Below are 19,896 nucleotides of genomic sequence, written 5' to 3' on the forward strand. Positions count from 1 at the left end.
TAAAGCAAGGCAAGTATGACTGGCCACTGCCTCTCCGATTCCATGATCAGAGGTGTCGGCGGCGGCGGCGGCGAGGGGCGAATCTATGCGCTCTGTCGGCGGCGGCAGTACAGTATCCTGCTCCGTCGGCGGCGGTACGGTACCCTGCTCGCTCACCGCTCGGCCGTCGGTTCGGTACCCTGATCGCTCGGCCGTCGGTACGGTACCCTGCTCGCTCGGCCGTCGGTACGGTACCCTGCTCGCTCGGCCGACGCCGGGGCTCGCGGTGTGTGAGATAATGACGCCGCTGGAGGCAGCTCCGTCACACACCGCTGAGCAGCGGCCGAACGGCGACGGTGGCGAACTAGCGACGGTGGCGGGTCAGCAGCGGCCGACCAGCGACGGTGGCGGACCAGCGGACGGACCAGCATGGGACCAGCAGCGGGCCAGCGCTGGCCCAACGCTACATCGCGCCGGCCCTAAGCGGCAAACTATCTGAGTAGACGGATGAGGACCGAGGAACCTCGTTCCGGTACAGATAGACCCAGAAAACAGTTAACTACAGGTAGACGACGAAGGACAACGAAGGTCTCAGATGAGGAAGAAGGCATGCCAGTCGGGGACGGTCTTGGCGACGAAGAGAGCGGAAGGGTGGACCTGCTAAGAGGCAGCCAGTAGCCAACAAGAGAGAGTGACAGATGAGTCAGCCGGTTTCATCATTTAGAGCGACAGCCGAAGGGGCAGGTCCTTTGTCAAAATGACATCGAGAAGGACAAATGATGCCACGAGGTCAGATAAGGGCCCACAGCCAATCGGCACACCTCGCTGGCTGTAGCCTGGGCTAGCAGTGAAACTCGGGTGGCGCCGTGATGGCTCGATACTGAAATGATACATGCCCATCATTGCGCAAAGGTGTCAATAGTGCAAATGATAACTGGGCAACCGAGGCCAGGGTTCAGCACACCAGTGCAGTTTACAGCTTACACCATTTACCATACTCATAGTCATGCATGCTAAATTACGGTATCCATTATCCACCTGTATCCACCTGTAGACCTGGCGTGCCTCCAACTACGAAAGTACGGACACGCGAGCCCACCGCACGCACCGCGCCGATCCATCATACTCTCCATCGGTCTGAGAAGTGATTTTGACGCCGCTCATCACGACCAGGCGGGTCGTGCGCGCGCACCGGCCGCCGCCACAGGTCAGCGCCGATTCGGGGCGGCGGCGCCGGTAATTGGGTGCCAACAGCCGGGCGACGAGCCGGCCGGCATGTGACGGAACACCACGGCGGCGGCGGCGGCGGCGGCGGTGGTGGTGGCGGTGGCGGCGGCGGCGGTGGTGGTGGCGGAGGAGGGCGCCAGCTGGCTGAGCGCCGTTCGTTAGCGACTGACAGCTGCGTGCGAAGGAACCGCCGCTCTCCGCCAAGGAGAGCAAAGGCAGTGACCGCGGCGGAGACCACAGCAGCTGGCTCAACCAGACCAGACCACAGGAGAGAACACGGCACGGACCACCGGGACCATAGACCACGACGCAGACCACCGGGACCATATATGAGACCGCCGCGGAGATCAAAATGGACACTGGACAGCAGGCTTACCTACTATAAGAGCCAGCGTCTCACATATCACTCACAACTAACGGTCAGTGAGATCGCTCGTTTGAGATAGAAATGATAAAGACGGCAACATTTCTTATCATCATTAACATGAGACCCATGAGAGCCGTACCAGAGACTAGAGAAGAAACAACCGTGACAATACCATAACAGTCAGCGAGGGAGAAAACCGCTAACTCCCATGAGTGTCACATACTATGCACAAGATGGAGATTTACGCGAGAACATTGCCACGGCTCGGAGCACCGCATAACGACACGTTGGATTGTTGCAATCCCACAAAACCACACCCAAAGGCAATGTCCTCATAGAACAGACAATGACCGCATCATGCCGAGCACAGACGTCTGACAGGACAGGCCAGGCTCGCTTACTGTGGTACTCCGGCACACAGTCCGCCATCCGCCCAAATTTGGAGCGGCGTGACGGTCTTCACCGATTTCCAGTCCATTGGACGGCGTGGCCACCCTTCCCACGACCCGATGGCCCAGTCCACAGCGCAGAGATTCAACTGTGAGAACTGTGAGTGTTGAGTACCTACTGACCGCGCCGGAGAGTTGGCGGCGACACAGGATAACCGTCGGGCTGACATCAGCCAGCGAACTCCGTGTGAGCCGGCACGGGAAAGCTGCGTGAGACGGGAAACAAACTATCGGAGATCACACTCGATACAGGCTACTCATTTATACAACCTGCGACCACAGTCCAGCCGAGTTTCATTACAGAACAGTAGCACTAAAAGTAAAACTATCCCCTAGACCGTGACAATCTAACTAGAAGAGCAGAGTTAGACCGACTCACTAGATTCTATTGGACTAGATTCCCGACCTAACAGAAAGTCGACCCGTCACGGCAGGCCGCTGGACGGCCGGACGGTCTACTCCCCTGTCACCTTCGCCCGTCCCCTGTCCAGCGCCGTCCCCGAGTCCCCGTCAACCAGCCCGCGCCGTCCGTGGCGTCCACAGGGACCGGACCCGGACTCGGCGTGACAGAGGACTCCTCCCTCCCTCCCTCCCTGTGGGTCCGGTCCGCCCGCCGCCCGCTCCGTGTTGCAGATTACACACGAAAGCCGGCCGTCCGACCACGCGAGGCGGCGGCCGCCCGGTGCCGGCTGGAAGGGACAGGTTTGCACGGCCGCGCACCGGGCCGGGCCGAGCCGGGCCGGGCGGCGAGGGCACCATACATGGCGAGCGGGAACGTCTACTAAGGTTAGCAGCGCCATTAGACCGGCGTGGAGTCGGGAGGGACGGTGATTACCGAATGCGGCTCGACGGGAATTCTTCCGCAAGCGGGGGAGAGGGGAGTTTGATGGATGGGGATTTTAGGAAGCGTTGCGTGAAGTTCATGATAACAACAAAAAACAACCGATTTAATTTGCACCTAAAACATGAGTAGTCGTTTAATATCATCTATCAAATAATATGCAGGTTTAAATCCATGTTCAGAATTCATAAACGCCAACTATTCGTGTCTCTTGGTTGACACATACCAGGAAAGTGAGGCAACACAAATAACCATACGTTCTTACTTTCACGAAGTCTGTGGGATACAATAGACAGACGTAGTTTCGTAAAGACGCCACGTGCTACAAGAGAAATGACTCGCCAAACCGCGAACTATGGCTATGGCTACCGATCCAGCAGGAAAATGCCACATTTCAACACCCCTCCATGATATGAAATGCCACAACAATGAGAGAGGGGTGATAGCACGAGTAAAAATGGCACCATCTCACGAACGGCTCCACGGCACTCAGTGCCACCTCGGACCTCCTGAACTCACGACAGCAAGTCATGCCAGGCGGGTTTCGAGCGTCGTTAGCCCCTAAATCTAAGTGGAGTCTCCCTTTCCAGAGTGGGGCACCGCATTCTTCGACCTTCCCTTACCACCAATCAAACCTCAACAGTCACTGCGGTGACCTGTCACCAACCACGCACGAACTACCGGAAAGGAGCCACACCCGTGCGACACCCCTCCCGTGAGGAGCTCAGGAATCACTCAGCATGTGACGTCCAAATGTCAAAGATACCGACAGGGCTGTTCAGCACGGAAAGCAAACGTCAATGGAAATAATACTGGTTATTCAGCAGCGATGCCAAATAACGCGCAAGGATAAAGGAACTGACAGCAAAACGGATACTAGCGAATGAGGATCAAGGCTCTGTGGCATCAGGAAGAGATGTGGGAAAATGTAAGACCTGGCTGACCCTGAGATGCGCTCGCAGACTGCAGAGGGCAGTTATACAAGACACGATACCGACTACACGTATAGTCCGGTCATTTTTGGCACGGATGATGTCATGAAAGGGAGATATACAACGCCGATAGCTATCTCCCAGTGTCTTACAACGACTAACGGCGACAGTTCAAACCATCGGCACCGCCAGTCGCCCGGCAAGCGATGGTAGATATCCATCTCCCCACTCAGCGACGACCCCAGACAGTGAACCCTGGACGGGAACCACAGCACACCCAGCCGTATCACCGCTCCGCGACAGAGGTCTGTGCCCCATGACCCCCCCCCCCCGGGCAGAGCCAGCACCCATTACCGACTGTATGTATACAGTCACTGATGCAACCGGCAGGCTCCGCTGAGCACTGACCACTGACCGACTGCCGTCCGGCGCTGCCGCCGCCAGCCGGCTGGTCGGACGGTCGGTCGGTACTCGGTAGGCGTATTTACAAATTGCAACCGAGCTCCGCCGTGGGGTAAGGTGGGCAGGGGTTTTCGCACTACGGCTGCGGTTGAACTACCGTCTGTGGTAGAAACTTCAGGATGATGGCGCGTTTCATACGAAATCTGGCGCAATGTTTATTTGCTTCTGAACTTGTATTGTTATTGCTGTGAACTCTTGAAGTGGGGGTGTTTCAATTACAGTTTGTGGATTATTTGGGTTTCTTGATATAAAAATCGAATAATATTATGAAACATTGTGTGGAAACTGCAAATACTGATATAATCAATTGCTTAGTTTGGGAATTGATACACATTTTGTAGAGGTTTGTCTGGCAAATCGTGTAACAAACTTCAAGCCTATCATGATCTGAAGCTGTTGTAACAAATCAAAATTGCTTTGATGTTCCATAGTACCTTGTTGGAAAGACTGGAGCATGGTTCAAGATGATGTGTAAAAATTCAAGATTTGTGCAAAAGCTTACGACTGAAGAGTGAAAACAGTTCTATATGATGGCTCAATCAAATGTGGAAATGGACGACAAAAGTAGAGTTTCAACATTCGAGCATGTGAGAATAACTTCAGAACTTCATAGTTCTTGTAGCATTGCATTCTTCTTTTGTACAGTTCTAGGTTTTGCTAGGGTATTTCAATTTCAATGTGTCAGTTGAGATATATGTGGATTGCGGACAAAATTTAGAATCATTGCATGGTAGATATGTACTTGTTCAGTAAAAAGGTATGTGATGAATGTGACGATAAAGTTTTTTTATGATTAAATATATGTTCATTGTTGTACCTACAAAAATGCAAGCTTACTAGCACCTAGTTATTGAATCAAATCGAAAGTATTTGCTATTAATGTAAATATGTACCTGCAAAGTATGTCAATAAATTTGTGTGATGTTGACCAGAGAGCTGTATCATCTGGGCATTTATGTTGCTTCTTACATTTGGTGTTAAGCATAGTAATTATGGATGAACTTTGTGCCAATATCTTCAATTCACAGTGTATGTAGCATGTCTACAGCCCTCACTGATCCTGCTATAGCTATAGGCATTTGACTCCAGCAAGACCAAGGGCATGAACTTCACAGTTGCGCAACCCTTTTCTTGTACCACCAGTCACTTTTTTTCCTTAAGGTGCACATGGCAGTGTACACAATAATGCACAGAGGGCCTACACAAAAACAGCATGATTAGTGTGCACTATGATGCACAGCATTGTACCCTGATCATTTGAATATTCTGGTCACTCAAGTCAGGAGACCATTTTTGAATGTCACATTTATTATACATCACTTGTCAAACAAGAGCATGATGACACACATTTTGACAAGCAATCATGGTAATATTCCAATCAATTGGACACCTCCCTAGGCATCATTTTCCAGGAAGGTACTTCTGCAGGTGTTGTGGTAGGTTAGGTTGAATTGGGTTAAGTTAGGTGAAGTAAGGCGGTTAGGATCAGGTCAGACTGTAAGACCTGGTCAGGTTGATTTTAATCTTTCATTCTAATTTGACATAGATACCTATTACCTATGTTTTTGCTCCAGACTGTACTTCATTAGGTAATGAGTTCATTTTGTTTTGTTTTTTATCTGTCTTGTTTTGTGTTTTTGTCCCTTATGTTTTGCCCCATAGGCAAGGGTGGAGCTTTTCCAGGGAAGGTGGTGCTGGTTGGGCAAAAAGCTGTCAAACCTGCAATGCTCGGTTGTTAAGTTAGATTATGTGCAACACTGAATCAATTCTTTTAATTACAGAACTAATATTTTGAATTACACAGACATTTCAAAGCTCCTCAATGCGAACAACATAGTGGTTTGCTAAGCAACGAAGTTCTACAAATAAGCAAAAGTTGGAGGGGCAGAACGCTATTTTTTCTCTGACAGCTTCGTAACTTGTTACGAAGGCACTAAAACTAGTAACTACTTCAGTACAGGGTGTAACGAAATTATCCGGACATCTATTTTTTGCCATATCTGTTTGCACAGTTTCCTCATACTTTCTGATGTTAGAAGTGGGAATATTGGATGAATACGTGCCTCTGCTATCGGTTTTCAACTCAGCAGTGACCTGACCTTGTCATGTGACTGTTGCTCTGAGTAGGAGTCGATTCACAGACGGGTTCACATGGTAGTTGTCGTCCAAGGCAGTTGCGAGAAAGGGATACAATCTCTCCTTTCGTGGTAAAATTGCATGGCGGCATCCACGGCGTCATGAGCCAGAAGCTGGTCTGCCAGCAGCTAGACATCAGCAGCAGCCAATTGCACATCTGCCTGAGGTGTAATAAGCTGGGACTTCGGTGGCAGACTCAGCCCGGTCGCGACCACAAAAGCCGCCCTTTGTCAAGTGGTGAGGAGAGTTGTCAGGATAGCGGCAAGGAAACGGCACCAATCAATCTGCAAATTGACTCGAATTCTTACCAAGTCAGATAATAAGAGATCCCATATCATGGTTTACCGCTACCCGCCCTTTAACTTGGTTCTAGTGCCCTTCAAACTGAAAAAGACAACGAAACTGACACTGACGGGAAAACAATCAGTTCACCACCTTTCGCCTCACTTCAGATCGCGTCCACTGGTCGAAGAAAGATAACGGTGAGGTGGTCTGGTTGGATGGGTAGCCGTTTGAGCTGTATTATCCTTTGAACCGTCAAATCGGCCATGTATGGGCGGCCAGCCGCTCGAACTTGCTGGCCTTCGCCGCCGTCAAACATCCGGACAATATCCAGAACTGGAGCATGTTCAGTTGCCTAGCGATCCTCCAATAGGACATAGTGTCACATAATACCACCATCAACGTCAAGTATTACCCCGGAGAAACATACTGGCTAATGAATAGTCGGAGGCGCTCAACCAGACGGTATAGGAGGGCTCGGTTTCTGAACGCGCACTGATGCCTGATTCAAGCCACGCTATCTTCATGCGGGGCGGCGCGCTACTTAAAAGTCCCTAAAAGAACGGGAAGTGATGCCGATAGAACCTTCAATCATTCTGGGCTAACGCTTATGACTTGGAAAAAGTCGCGATCCCAATTCAATTGAAAACCTGTGGGCTCTTGTTCAGCAGAGGGCTGTTCACGGACCCTGTGTGCGGTCGGACCGCACACAGCCTCCAAGCTCCGCCCACTGCGTCCCTACGTCAGCCTTGCGTCACCGCACACAGCGACCGCTGTGGCCGGTCGGGACTGGCCACAGCGGACCGTCCACCGCACGCAGCCGTGACGTCAGAGCCGCCTACCCATCCCCTACCCCCACGCCTGCTGGACGTACCGCACACACCGCACGCAGCAGTGTGCGGTGCCCGTGAACACCCCTCAGGTGACTGAAGAGACGCCCGCCACAAGCACCGCCCAACCGCAGGCACAGGTTTAGACGGCGTTGGTCCGCGTCAAAGCCAGTTTGCTGGAGAATCCATTGGCTGAAATGCTCCAAAACATTCGCCACTGTGTTTTTATGAAAGGTGGCTACATGCTCAGTCAAAATAAAAAGTACCAGAATGTGTTGCTTTTTAATAACAGCGGGAAGAAAGATGTCCGGATAATTTCGTTACACCCCTGTAATGTTCAAATGGTTGCTAAATTCGAAATCAGCTAAACAAAAACTAGCCTAGAAACATGTTAAACTCGAAAAAGTGAACCGGGGTCATCAAAGGTCATTGAGCTGACCTGACTTTCATGTGACACCCACCCTAATGCATGGGACGAGCATCATATCACATGTTTCAACGCTTGAAACCACTTAAAGACTGCAAACGCGCGGCTAATGCGAGCAGACATATCGCCGAATCGCGATTCGGGCCAAACATGGTCTCGAGAAATAGGTCACAGGTCAAAGGTCATTTGGGTCAGGGTCATGAAATTTTCAGGGTAGGAGTAAAATTGATAAAATCGGGGGTATTGAAAGTTTCGTCGCGATCGGACGGTTTTTACGCGAGTTACTCACGAAAAACCGATGGGGTCCGCTCAACGCCTCCCCCTATACGGGCGAGGGAAAAGCGCAACCAAAAAGGCAAAAATACGCACATGCGATAACCTATACTGCGAAAAAAGGTGCATCATTTTTTAACGTCGCCGACAAATTGTAATTACCCCAAGTTCAGGCAGCTGTATGGTAGAAAATGCCCCAACTGAAATACACTACGGCGCAAATAAAATACCCTACGGCGGAGCTCGGTTGCAATTTGTAAATACGCACTCGGTAGGTAGGACGGGGGCATCGGTGGCTAGGTCCTGCACCGACTTGCTGCTCCTCGCTACGAGTCCGTACCAGGAACAGAGCGTCGGCAGGGCAGCGACAAACAGCGGACACTACGGCGGCCGCCGACAGTTGCCGAGGCGTATACATACGCTAAACATGGCTAAACGCTATACAGGCCACCACACTGAGCACGGGTCGGCGACTGCCCAACAGACGGGTCTGGCGGCTCTGCCGGCTGGGACGGATCATATACCCACCACCAGCGCTCAGGCTCTCGCCTCACGCCCACGCCCGGACATAGTGACCACGACCACGAGTCCACCCATTCTGTTTCTGTCCGGTAGCACGAGGAAAATGGTCGGCGGTGGCCAGCAGCGTGTTGTCGGTGGATTTACGTGGGCCGGTACCGTAAACCGGGGTGAGTTGATATGGATTTTGAGGCTATTCTAGATTTCGTTAAAAGCCACATTCATTTACGGAATTCTTTTTGTGCCAGTTTCATGGCACATGCCTTGGGGAGGCAATCAGCAAAAATGAATAAAAAATGTATATATTAAGCCCCTTTTTTAAAACGCCAAAGTTCATATCAACTCACCACCCCCCAGGGGGTGAGTTGATATGATTTTGGATTTTTCAAAATTTCTCGGCTAAAGAAGCTCAGAGGTGAGTTGATAAAATGCCAGTGTTTAAAAAAAGGATGAGAGAACACATCCTGAAAGAAACCATTAGAAAAATGCTAGTAGTTTGGCAGCAGACCTCACATTCATGAAAACGCAATCATGTCCAACACAGCGCGATCAAAATGGCTTGATTTTAGCAGCATCATTTTCCGCTTTATGATACTTAGTTTTACTTAGAACATTCTGAACTTGGCTAGTCACGTGTCCTCAAGCCAACGGTATCAAAACTGGCAATATATTTTGGAATTACAAGTGTATTTTCTTGTAATTAAAACACATCGTCAGTTGCGCGTCAAGGTTGATATGCCTCTGACAGAAATAATGGATTGAAATGAAAGAATACATATACTTCTGAGCTTTTGTTGACTGGTAGTCAACAAAATATTAATGAAGTGAAGTAAAGCGAATCTAATTCGGACTGTATTCTAAGCGACATAAAACAGAATTCGGCATCAAAAGCCAAAATTAACCCTCGCACTTATAGGCGGGCGAACGGACCACCTCGGCTTTTCGCACATAACTCGCGCAAAAAGCGGCCGATCACGACGAAACTTTCAGTACCTCTCGAGTTTATCAATTTTACACATGTTCCAAAGATTTCATGACTCTGACTCAAATGGTTTTTGACTTGTGACCTGATTCTCGAGACCATGCTTGGCCGGAATCGCGATTTGGCGTAGTCGGCTCACATTATCCGCGCATTTCCAGTCTTTTTGTGATTGTAACGTCCAAACATGTAAATGATGTTGGTCCCACGCAGTATTTTGGGTGTCAACTGTCAAGGTCACCTGAAGGTCAGGTCAGGTCATTGACCTTTGGTGACCTCGGTTCACTTTTTGGAGTTTTACATGTTTCTAGGGTAGTTTTTTTCGGGCCGATTTCGAATTTAACATGCATTTGATCATTTATGAAGTAGTTTTAGTGCCTTCGTAACATGTTACGACACCGTCAGTGGTAGCTGACACTTGACACTCCCTATGGATAGCCGGCAGGACACCTACTGGTTGACCTGACCTGACCTGACCTGGCCTAAATGTACGAAGACATCTGTGAGCAAAACTAACATGACATTCGCGATCAGCAACAGCCAAAAAATAATAAACTCGCTTTACGAACTTCAAATAACCCCCTATTTTCCCGACTTCTGGGTAATTGACCTGGCCTGGAAGGTTAACCAATGACCAAGTTGGTTATCATCGGCTTCCTCGCGTCTCGGGCAACACGCTCATTTTTTCCGCGAAGCTCTAGCTCCACCAGGGGCCAAACGACGATGGGATTCCAACGGACCCCCCCCCCCCCCATACGTTAAACGCTGGCAAAACACGAATACGGGCGAGGGCTAAACACCAGTCAATTTCTTTATATTGTTTGTTCCATTTCATTTTGCCTCTCATTCTCGGTTGGCAACTGCCAAGCAGGAAAACTAATCAGTTTCACGAGATCAGAATTCCCGCGCTGTTAGCCATACAGAAATGACAGTTCTGTCATTTTCGAAACTACGAATAAATATAACAGTTTTTTTAATCTGTATGTAATATAGGTGTTCTATAGTGTTCCTTTGTAGCTTGTAGGGAGCCATCTTGAGACTTGACAGGGAGCTGTGCTGTGCCTTTTTTCATGTTAGGTATGTCCATAGAAAAAAAAAACTTTGGGGTTACTGATGTTAGTTGTCGGACCTTCGTCCCCGTCTTGAGTTGAGATTCAGTTTCATAACGTTTCGCCCAGTTACTCTCCGGCCGTCGTCACTCGTCAGGTGTTCTTTAACCCTCAAGGACCTGGATGTTGGTGGCGTTGCGCCGTACGCGTCAAACAGTTCGAAAGCTCCTGTAGTCAGCGGGAATCGAACTCGGGTTTCCCCGGTGATGGTCCACGGTTGTAACCACTCCACTATCGAGGCATGCTTGACTACGGCCGGATAAGCTACTGGCTGAAACGTTGTGAAACTAACATCTCAACTCAAGACGGGGACGAAAGTCCGACAACTAACATCAGTGATACTAACAGGCCTCGTCTCAAGCATTCAGAAAAAAACTAAAGCTTTTGGGGTTGATGGAATGATGTGGGGAAAGAAAAGGAGAAGAGTTGGTCTAATTGACTTTGTCTTACCTGCAGACCCATATTTCATGCTAATTTGCATGCCTACCAGCCTGGTATCAGCTTTTATCATGCATATCAACTCACCACCTGATGGCATATCAACTCACCACCTGTCACTTTTCTTAACCCGCGCACCGACGGGGGTCTGCGCCAACTTAGTACCGACGGGGGGGGGCGGATGACCGCCCCCCCCCCTGAGATCTCGAAAACGAAGCAAGATAGCGACAAGCGGTAAACGGCATCGGATACGCACGGACAAGGTCTACAATTTTTACTAAGGTCATTTTCAGGTCAGGTCAAAGATGACGTCACAGGGGTCGAAAAAGTCAAAATGGCGGCGCTAGATATGGAGAGGGTTTTTCTCGAATAACTTTCGAAGTAGTCAAGATAGGAACAAACTAAGGGCATCATCGTGATCCTCTCGTCAAGCCGCATCGAATGATATATATGTTGACCTCGAAAGGTCAAGGTCAAAGGTTGACCTCAGGTCACGTGACCTCGAGGTCATCATGTATATCATTCGATGCGTCTTGACGAGCTGAACACAATGAGACCATCCGCGCGGCTGTATCTTGTTCCTGTAAGGAGTTATTGGCAAAAAACCTTTGGTGACCTTTGATGACGTCACATGACCTTACAGCTGCCCAACAGCAAAACAGACCTCAAGGTAGTGAAGGTTGATCGTATGTGAAGTCATGTATGGTATATGGGGCCATTCCGACCCGTTTTAGTGGTAAAAACAGGGAGTTGATTTTTCCCCCATTGACTTATAATGGGGAGGTCGCGAAATTGACCTGACCTTAGGTCACCGACATCAAAATTCCGAGATATACAAATTGTAGCTACTAATGACCTAATAACATCCTGCGACTTTCAAAGGCCTCCGACATCTACTGTAGCTCTGGCACGGTGACAAAGTTGCAAAAAAGTGACTTGAGGTTGGGTCATTCAAAGTGACCTGGTGACCTGACCTTAAAAGTTAGGAGGTTCAAACTTGCACACCTTGTGTAAAATTGATGAGAGAATAGTCATACCAAATTTCGCGGCGCTACGCGCCGCGGTTTTCCCGCTATCCGCGAAAAACCTCAGGGGGGGGGCGGATATCCGCCCCCCCCCCGTCGGTGCGCGGGTTAAAATTATAAAAAAGCGTTGTTATAGGTGAAACCCAAAACTACCTGGGATCAACAGTAAATTGATGGTAGTTTCTTTCCCAGTGCATGTTGTTTCATGAATATCCACCGTCTTTGCTGCAGGGTGGGGACTTTTCCTTAGTTTCAAAATCAGAAGAAAAAAAGGACTTTGAAAAAAGTAATGTGTTAAGAAGGCACTGCACCACATGCATGCCTTTCTCAGCTATATGCATCACTTATTGGTTGCTTCACTTCACAGAAAAATAAAACTAAAAATTGGTTTACAAATGGAGGAGCAGCACACATTTTAACATTTTTCGAGCAATTTATATCAACTCACCACCCCATATCAACTCACCCCGGTTTACGGTACAGCGTTCAGGAGCGATTCCCCGGTATCCGGCCGGTGATCCATATCGACAAAGGCCGAGAGGCGCCCGGAATGTTCAAGGATTTCGGGCTACTCCGGCAGTGCCAGTGGAAATGCACAGGTCGAGGTCCGAGGATGTATTTAGCGATAATATGCAATGTAACAAAATGAGTCCAGGATAATGAGATCCAGGAACCGTGGAAGGTTGTTATTGCTGCCGGCATGTTCAACGATTAAGTACTCCCATGAAGGATGATGAGTTTGAAACTCCTGTGCATCCAAACTGCAGAATCATCGGAGCCCCACAACGATAAGGATTACCAGCCCCCTTATCACTACAAACAAGTGCAACGACTATCAACAAAAGGTCGCCGACACATCTCACCAGACGACATTCAAACCAAAGCGCTCCTCACAGTGAGCTCTCCATGGCCTTCGTCAGACCCTGGGCCAGGTCAGGGTCCTAAACTGGACCAGTGTAGCCCCCCCCCCCCCGCCCCACCACCCCGCTGCCTATCACGGTGCGTGGGTCCGCGCGTGGACGGACCGCCGTCGCTACGCCGGCAATCGGCCTGGTTTCGTCACCGGCCCGACAGGTCCCCCAGGGCTGGCAGCCGCCCGCTCCAGGGGGTCGGTGACGGCCACCGCACCATATGGATGGACCCACAGGGAGGGCCGTAACGACGGGCCGGGCCATTCATAGAAACCGCCGACAAGGTCGAGAGATACTTGACCCTGAACGAGGTACAACAACGACTCTTTCAGATTGACAAGTATATAATAGATTTTTAATGCTCAGAGCAACAAGTATGGATCATTTATCAACAAGCGTAAGTGGTATACTGGCAATGGTTATGAAAATCCTGGAATCCACATGCATAACGAGCAGCTCGTCCCACTCAATTCCTTACCAGTACTCCACAGTCCACACGAGCAAACTGCCAGATTCGTTCCCAGGTCTGCGTGACCAACCCAATGCATCCAGCCTGTTGCATTCCATCAAAACGAACCTCCACCCGTTTTAACAACGCCATAACTGCTACAATATCTACGCCTACGATTTCCACCGAACCGTCCAATCACATGGCTAACCCCTCCCCTTCCCCAGCGAACACTTACGCGTGTGATCTCCAGGGCCATCCGAGCCTGTTCGTCCTGGTAGATTTTCCGAGAGGCTCGCTTCTCTGTGGCCAGTGCGTTCAGCTTGTCTATGACGGTGGTGGCCAGGGTTTCAGCGTTGGCACGCATCAGACGGCTCAGAGACTCAGTTTCGTCCATCATTGTGGACCACGCCTGCCGGGGAGGGAGAACACAGGTCAGAGACGGATGGGGAGACGGTCAAAGAGGTCAGAGAGGGGCGAGGGACGGACAGTCATAGACAGAGACACGCCTGCCGGAAAAGTAACACAAGTCAAGAAAGAGGCGAGAGCACTGCCAGTCATTGACACACCTGGCGGGAGATTTGGCCAGAAGTTCGCCAAAGGGTGGAAGGTGGAAGAGAGGTCTATAACACACCCTGCCTGTCGAGAGGGGCGGTCTCAAGGATAAGTGCGAAGAGCGGGTTAAGAGTGTGATTAACCACACTTGCCGGGGTCGGTCATGGCCGGCGAAGAGTGAGCAGCTGTCAAAGGGCGTCCCTCATCAGGAGTGGAAATATGAGAGCCTTACCTTATGTGTTTTAGGAGAACTGAAACCCATAGGCGATTTTCAGATAATAAAGAGCAGTAGGGGAGGATACAAGGAAAGGATGATCTACATAAGGGCTTGATGGAGGTGGCAAACATAACGCACTCCTGCGATACACGTGGGGAGATTGCATGAGATCGATAAACAAAGAGCTCCGAGCCGGCGCCGGTCAGTGGGCGCCGGGTAGGGGTATGACGTGATGGGACCATATCGTGCGGCGGACAACCTGCTCAGTTTTACGGTACCTTACCGAGAATACAACACCTGGATATTTCAACCCACCCGGCCGCAGTCTGTGCACAGTGTGGGTTTTTAGACATGGGACGTGCTCTACTCTTCACGAAACAAAACAACGAAACGCGAAGACAATAGTCCTCATTACGGGTGTCCAATTAGTGAGGGAGGGTGGGCGTCGGGGCCACAGGCCGCGTCTTCAAACTCATCTATCCACCCTTGCATGTGGCTCGGGGGTAGATAAAGTGATCTGATACCCACCGTGATTAAACCTGCCAGTGTGGACCAAGCAGTTTCTTTTCTAGAAAATATACCGTTACAACTACCCCAGCGCTTATATAAGCTCGGTTATGGTGTCAGAGAAGCCAGCAAGGTATTCCAGCTAGGTGAACGAATTGCCTACGGGACCACCAGAGGTATATAATAGCTCGCTTATACCCGGAAGGGAACTGCAAGTGACCAGACACGGCCTGGAGCAGGGCTATTGAAACACAATGACCCATGCCGGTCATACTCCAGCGGGCAGAAAACAATGGACATGACCTACATCCAGGACTCGTGAACAGCAGCAAATAACAATGACCACTTCCTGAATATGCAAGTCTGCTAAGTTGGCAAAGACATCGGAATGACGCCAGCGCTATCCACTTAAAAGAACATTGTACTGCATCGAAGTTTGGGTTAAATTGAGGTTTCATTTTCTATAAGGTATTTAAGCGGATTGAAAGCGTCTCGAGGATGCTATACTGATTACTGACGCCAATTCCTTGCAGAGACTAGGGACCCTACTGCGATTACACATATCCTCCGATTAACTGGAGTACCCACTACCCATGTGACCTCACAACACCAGCCCTCACTCACCCCCTCCCCCCCCCCGCCTGTCCGGTCCCGTAGCTCACCTGTGCAATGAGGCTGCCGGCCATGTCCTCGGCTCGCTCCCACTTCTGAGCCTGAGCCACCACCTGGCCGAGCCCGGCGGCATACTCCCGGTCACAGCGGACACGCAGCTGGAGACACCGCCGGATGGTGTCCATCAGCCGCAGCTCACAGTCCTGCCGTGAGAGCAGCGCCTCGTGGCTGGCGCGGCCCTGCAGCGCCGAGCTGAACCCCATCCTCAGCCTGGAGACACGGCGGAGGGCGGAGACTCACTCACCGGGAACACGGGAGAGCGGCGGCCGGATCACGGAAAATCACGGGAGAATCACGGGATGTTGACGAGAGGTTCACGGGCGATTTGCGTCCGGCTTACGTGCGATCAACATGATATCGGCAAGGATCCACGCTCCACTCGGCCTCGGGTTCCCCGCAGTCTGTCTTATTCACTGTTCTCCCTCACTGTCTGCCTGCCCCCGGGTAGGCGGTGACGGGGAGTGTTCCTGGTCCACCAGCTCCGCTCAGCCCACCGGCAGTTCTCACGGCGGCCGAGCTGGGGCCGCTGCAGACAGCGGTCGCCTCGGACGGTCCCACGGCTCACGGCTCGCGGCGCGCGGTCGGTGAAAGTGAGAGGCGATCGGTCGGTCGTCGGGCCCTGTCTGACCGCCGCCGACACACCTGAGACCGAGACAGAGCCGCGGCGACACGCGATCGGTAACACGCGACGAGGAGTTTTCAGTCACCGAGATAGTCCACGGTAGCACCTAGACACTTCCACTTCCAACAACACCTTAGTCAACACCTACAGCACCTACTGCACCTGTAGTGGCGGCACTGACAGGCGACTGAGCTGGCGGCGCGCCGGGACTCGACTGAGGCCGAGCCAGCGGACCGTCGCACTATGGGTCCGATGCACGATTTAGCACGCCAAAAATGATTTAGGTGACTTTCTCAAAATGGCTTGAAATGTGGCGCAAACGACGTAAAAATGTCCATATTTTGCGAACACAGCAGTAATTTTTGCCAAAAATGTCACATATACCCAATATTTCATCGCAAACTGACACATATCATGGAACGCCATTGCCTTGTCCACGTCCGAGAGAAAAGGGACGTTGGAATTATCCCAAGTATAGGCGGTTCTAAATAATAGTTAAACGGAAATATTTGGTCAAAACTAATAATTTGAAGCTTGGGCAATGTGATGAATGCAAAAAAGTCAGCTGTGTCATTGCTTGTTTATTGTCACAGCTAATTTAAATGTCCATGTCACAGATGTGTGTGCAATGCTTCAAGAGACTTACAAATGCAGAGCAATACTAAATGCCCCCCAATGCCCCCCGGTATTTTTGGTATTACCTTGCTCCCCAATACTTGCCTGACCAGAAACAAGGTCATTTAGCTGCGTCCACCTGCGACGAAGCAAGTTATGAAGCTTTTTTCCGATGATGTCACTGCGCTTAGCTGCGGCTGTGACATACCGGCGAACGCTGCGGCAGGTGTAAAGCCCGCGCCTGTAGGAATAGGTTTTCCTGGTCGACGGGCGCCGCGTCGGAACGCGAGGCTGGCTTTCACCTCGGGCGGGCTGACCGTTCCGACTCCCGCCTCGAGCTGGGTTATAACGCGTGAGCGCCGGCCGATCGGGGCTCTCGTGTGGTGGCTTCGCTCGAGGTAGGTGTCCCGCTGACCCGGAGGATGGGGCTTTGTGCTCACCCCGCCTCCCTAGCTAGGCTAGGAGCAAGGTAAAGTAAATGTGTAGATTGCGCGTGTTAGGGTATGTTAGGCTAATCTGCGCGTTTATTCTGAGGCGACGCAATTTCCCGTAGACGTACATTCCCGAGCAGTCTTGTTTCATTCTTTGGCGTTATACTTGTTTTATATAAATAATAACGGAGCAGAAATCTTTATCTTGTTTGGCAGAGAGAGACATTCGAGACGAGAGACGAAAGACGGAGATAATGAATGAGTCACGGAGTTTAAACATTAACGTAACGTAAATGTAATAATAACGTAACTTGCAATTAAGACGGTGTAATGCACACCGCAACCCACGAGGGTGCGCGACCCAACCGTGTGTGCCCAAAGGTGATGCATTCCCTGTCCACCGGATGCCAAAGTAAAGTAAATGCAATAGTTGGACCACCACGGCCGGGTGGCAGACGGCTGTCGGGGGATAGAACGGGTGTTGGCGGTAGCGCTGCCGCTGGCATCACGGGTACATTACATAAATTTGGTGCATCGGCCGGGAATCGCTGTTACGTGTGCACATTGCGCTCAAGTCGGCAGTGAGCCTTCTTCTGATATGGAGAAGCCCGTAAGTCTCGACCGAGCAGGCTAGTTCGCGTGCACAATCATGTCAGTCGGTGTGACCCTTGTTCAGCCACTATATAAGTCTTAAACTGCGTTAGTTGGTTGGAGAAGCCCGTAAATCCGCGACCCAGACACCTGTTGTTTGGGCGGCATGTTGTGCAAGTCGGCAGCGATCCCTTCTCTTGATATAGAGAAGCCCATAAGTCTCGACCGAACTAGCTTGTCTTGCGTGCGCTTTGTGCTGTAGTCGGTGTGACCCTTGTCCGACCGCTATATAAGTCTTAAACTGCATTAGTTGGTTGGAGAAGCCCGTAAATCTCGACCGAACAGCCCCAGTCGATGTGCCGATTTAATTTGCTCACTCCGTGAAATATTCATTACTCAGGGACAATCGAGCGAGCCAGCCACCAAAAATTCATTAGGAAAATTTTGTTGACGACTGCAATAATAAGACATCGGTGAGAGGAAATATCTGACCGATAAACGGCGAACCGTATGATTGATTGATAAAAGTATATGATTGATATAATTGAATGTTGTGCGAGTGATGAAATTGAAATGTTTTCGTCACGGATAAAGGCCTGTCCTGACGAGAACTTCAATTATTGTTATGCCTGATATCTAGTGTTATGTTTGAAATGCTATGGAACTTTGCTGTGCTTCATTTCTTTCTAAAAACTATAAATGGTCAATTCAAACTTTGCTATCAGGCGTTGAATTGTAAAACTTTATAAATTCGTAATGATATGATTTTGACAGCGATGTACCTACCTACAATTTTCGTGATGCGTAATGTGGTTTTGTCATTGAAACTGATCACTTCACTCGTCAAAATCATTTGAAATGCCGGTTAAATTATTACCTAAACATTCACTAAGCGAGCTGTTAGAATTAGGACCATGTTTCCTCAGAATTATTTGTAAATTTTGCATTTAACCGTTCAAAGGTTATTTCACCGTTTTACTGTTCTTATTCTCTCATTCACTGATCGGGAATCAATGAAATTCTGGGAAAAATTCTGAATAAGGTATTCATAAGGAAATGTCAAAATTGCCATATTTTGCTCATAATTCTCATGAATTATCGTAATTGAACATATTGATTATTTCCCATTTTACTATAACCTGGGCTAGGCTCACTGATCGAATATAAATTAATTGCCGGTGAAACTTTAAATTCACTAGGTGGAAATGTCAAACTTGTCTGTTTAACTCAAACCTTTGATAAATAATGCATTTTGCCGTATTAAATCCTTTCACCGTTTTAATCTATTTGCTTCGTACAGGTTTTTGTAATCGTTTACTTTGATCAAATGCTGCAAGTCGTTAATTAAATTTCATTCATTTAACAAATGTGTTATGGATACGTATTGCCCGACCTTTATATTTAAAACGCTTTATTGTATTTGTAAAGCTCGATTAAGACGGTAGGAATGTAAATTTAATTACCAATTACTTTCTTGATTTTCCGTTTAGGTACGTGCCTAAGCCGACGTTTTGAAACGTTCATGTAACAAAATGAATCATCGTTAAACATCGGCTTTTTAGGGATGTTATTTACCGTTTAACTTTTGGCACTTACGCGCTTTACGCCCGTGTTCTACATGATTCAGGGACCAAATAATATAAGATGTCGTTTTAGTTTATATCCACTTTATTTGCCTGTAAATGTATCAAGATAAAGCAAATTTCAAACTTACTCACATTTTACTTGCATATCGTTTAAATTGTTATAACGTTTCAATATGCTTTTCATTGTTGGACGAAGGCTCACCGGTTACATTAAATTGCTTGTCATAATTTGAGGTAATTGATTTAAAAATAAAACTGTCAGCATTGTTCAGGTTATGATTTTAAGCATAATCTGGTTCAATTTCACAGTTTTAATTTCATTTTTACGTTGATGATGATTAGTTGAGCGTACAGCCCTTTTATGCGTTTCTTCGGATACCGATCCTGTGGATCTATGTCTGGTTGATGGTTCCCCGCTCCCCTAATTGACAGCCGCCAACGAACGAAATCGTTCTTTCGTATTCGA

At 49.3% G+C, this 19,896-nt stretch overlaps 1 protein-coding gene across 8 annotated transcripts in view; it reads right to left on the bottom strand.

Annotated features, from left to right (window-relative positions):
- Window positions 1-19,896, bottom strand: part of LOC122381503 (tyrosine-protein kinase Fer-like) — a 57,847-nt gene that overhangs the window by 24,500 nt on the left and 13,451 nt on the right. For all 8 annotated transcript variants that reach the window (XM_043365744.1, XM_043365749.1, XM_043365743.1 and 5 more), the window contains exons 2-3: window positions 15,576-15,795; window positions 13,873-14,046 (exon numbers count right to left, since the gene is read on the bottom strand). In XM_043365744.1, coding sequence (XP_043221679.1) covers window positions 13,873-14,046; window positions 15,576-15,788 — 387 coding nt within the window. In that variant the 5' untranslated portion in view covers window positions 15,789-15,795. The remainder of the gene's footprint in view (window positions 1-13,872; window positions 14,047-15,575; window positions 15,796-19,896) is intronic.

Source organism: Amphibalanus amphitrite, unplaced genomic scaffold (assembly GCF_019059575.1).
Source record: "Amphibalanus amphitrite isolate SeventyFive unplaced genomic scaffold, NRLGWU_Aamphi_draft 000121F_arrow, whole genome shotgun sequence".
In the NCBI taxonomy this organism is placed as follows: Eukaryota; Metazoa; Arthropoda; class Thecostraca; order Balanomorpha; family Balanidae; genus Amphibalanus; species Amphibalanus amphitrite.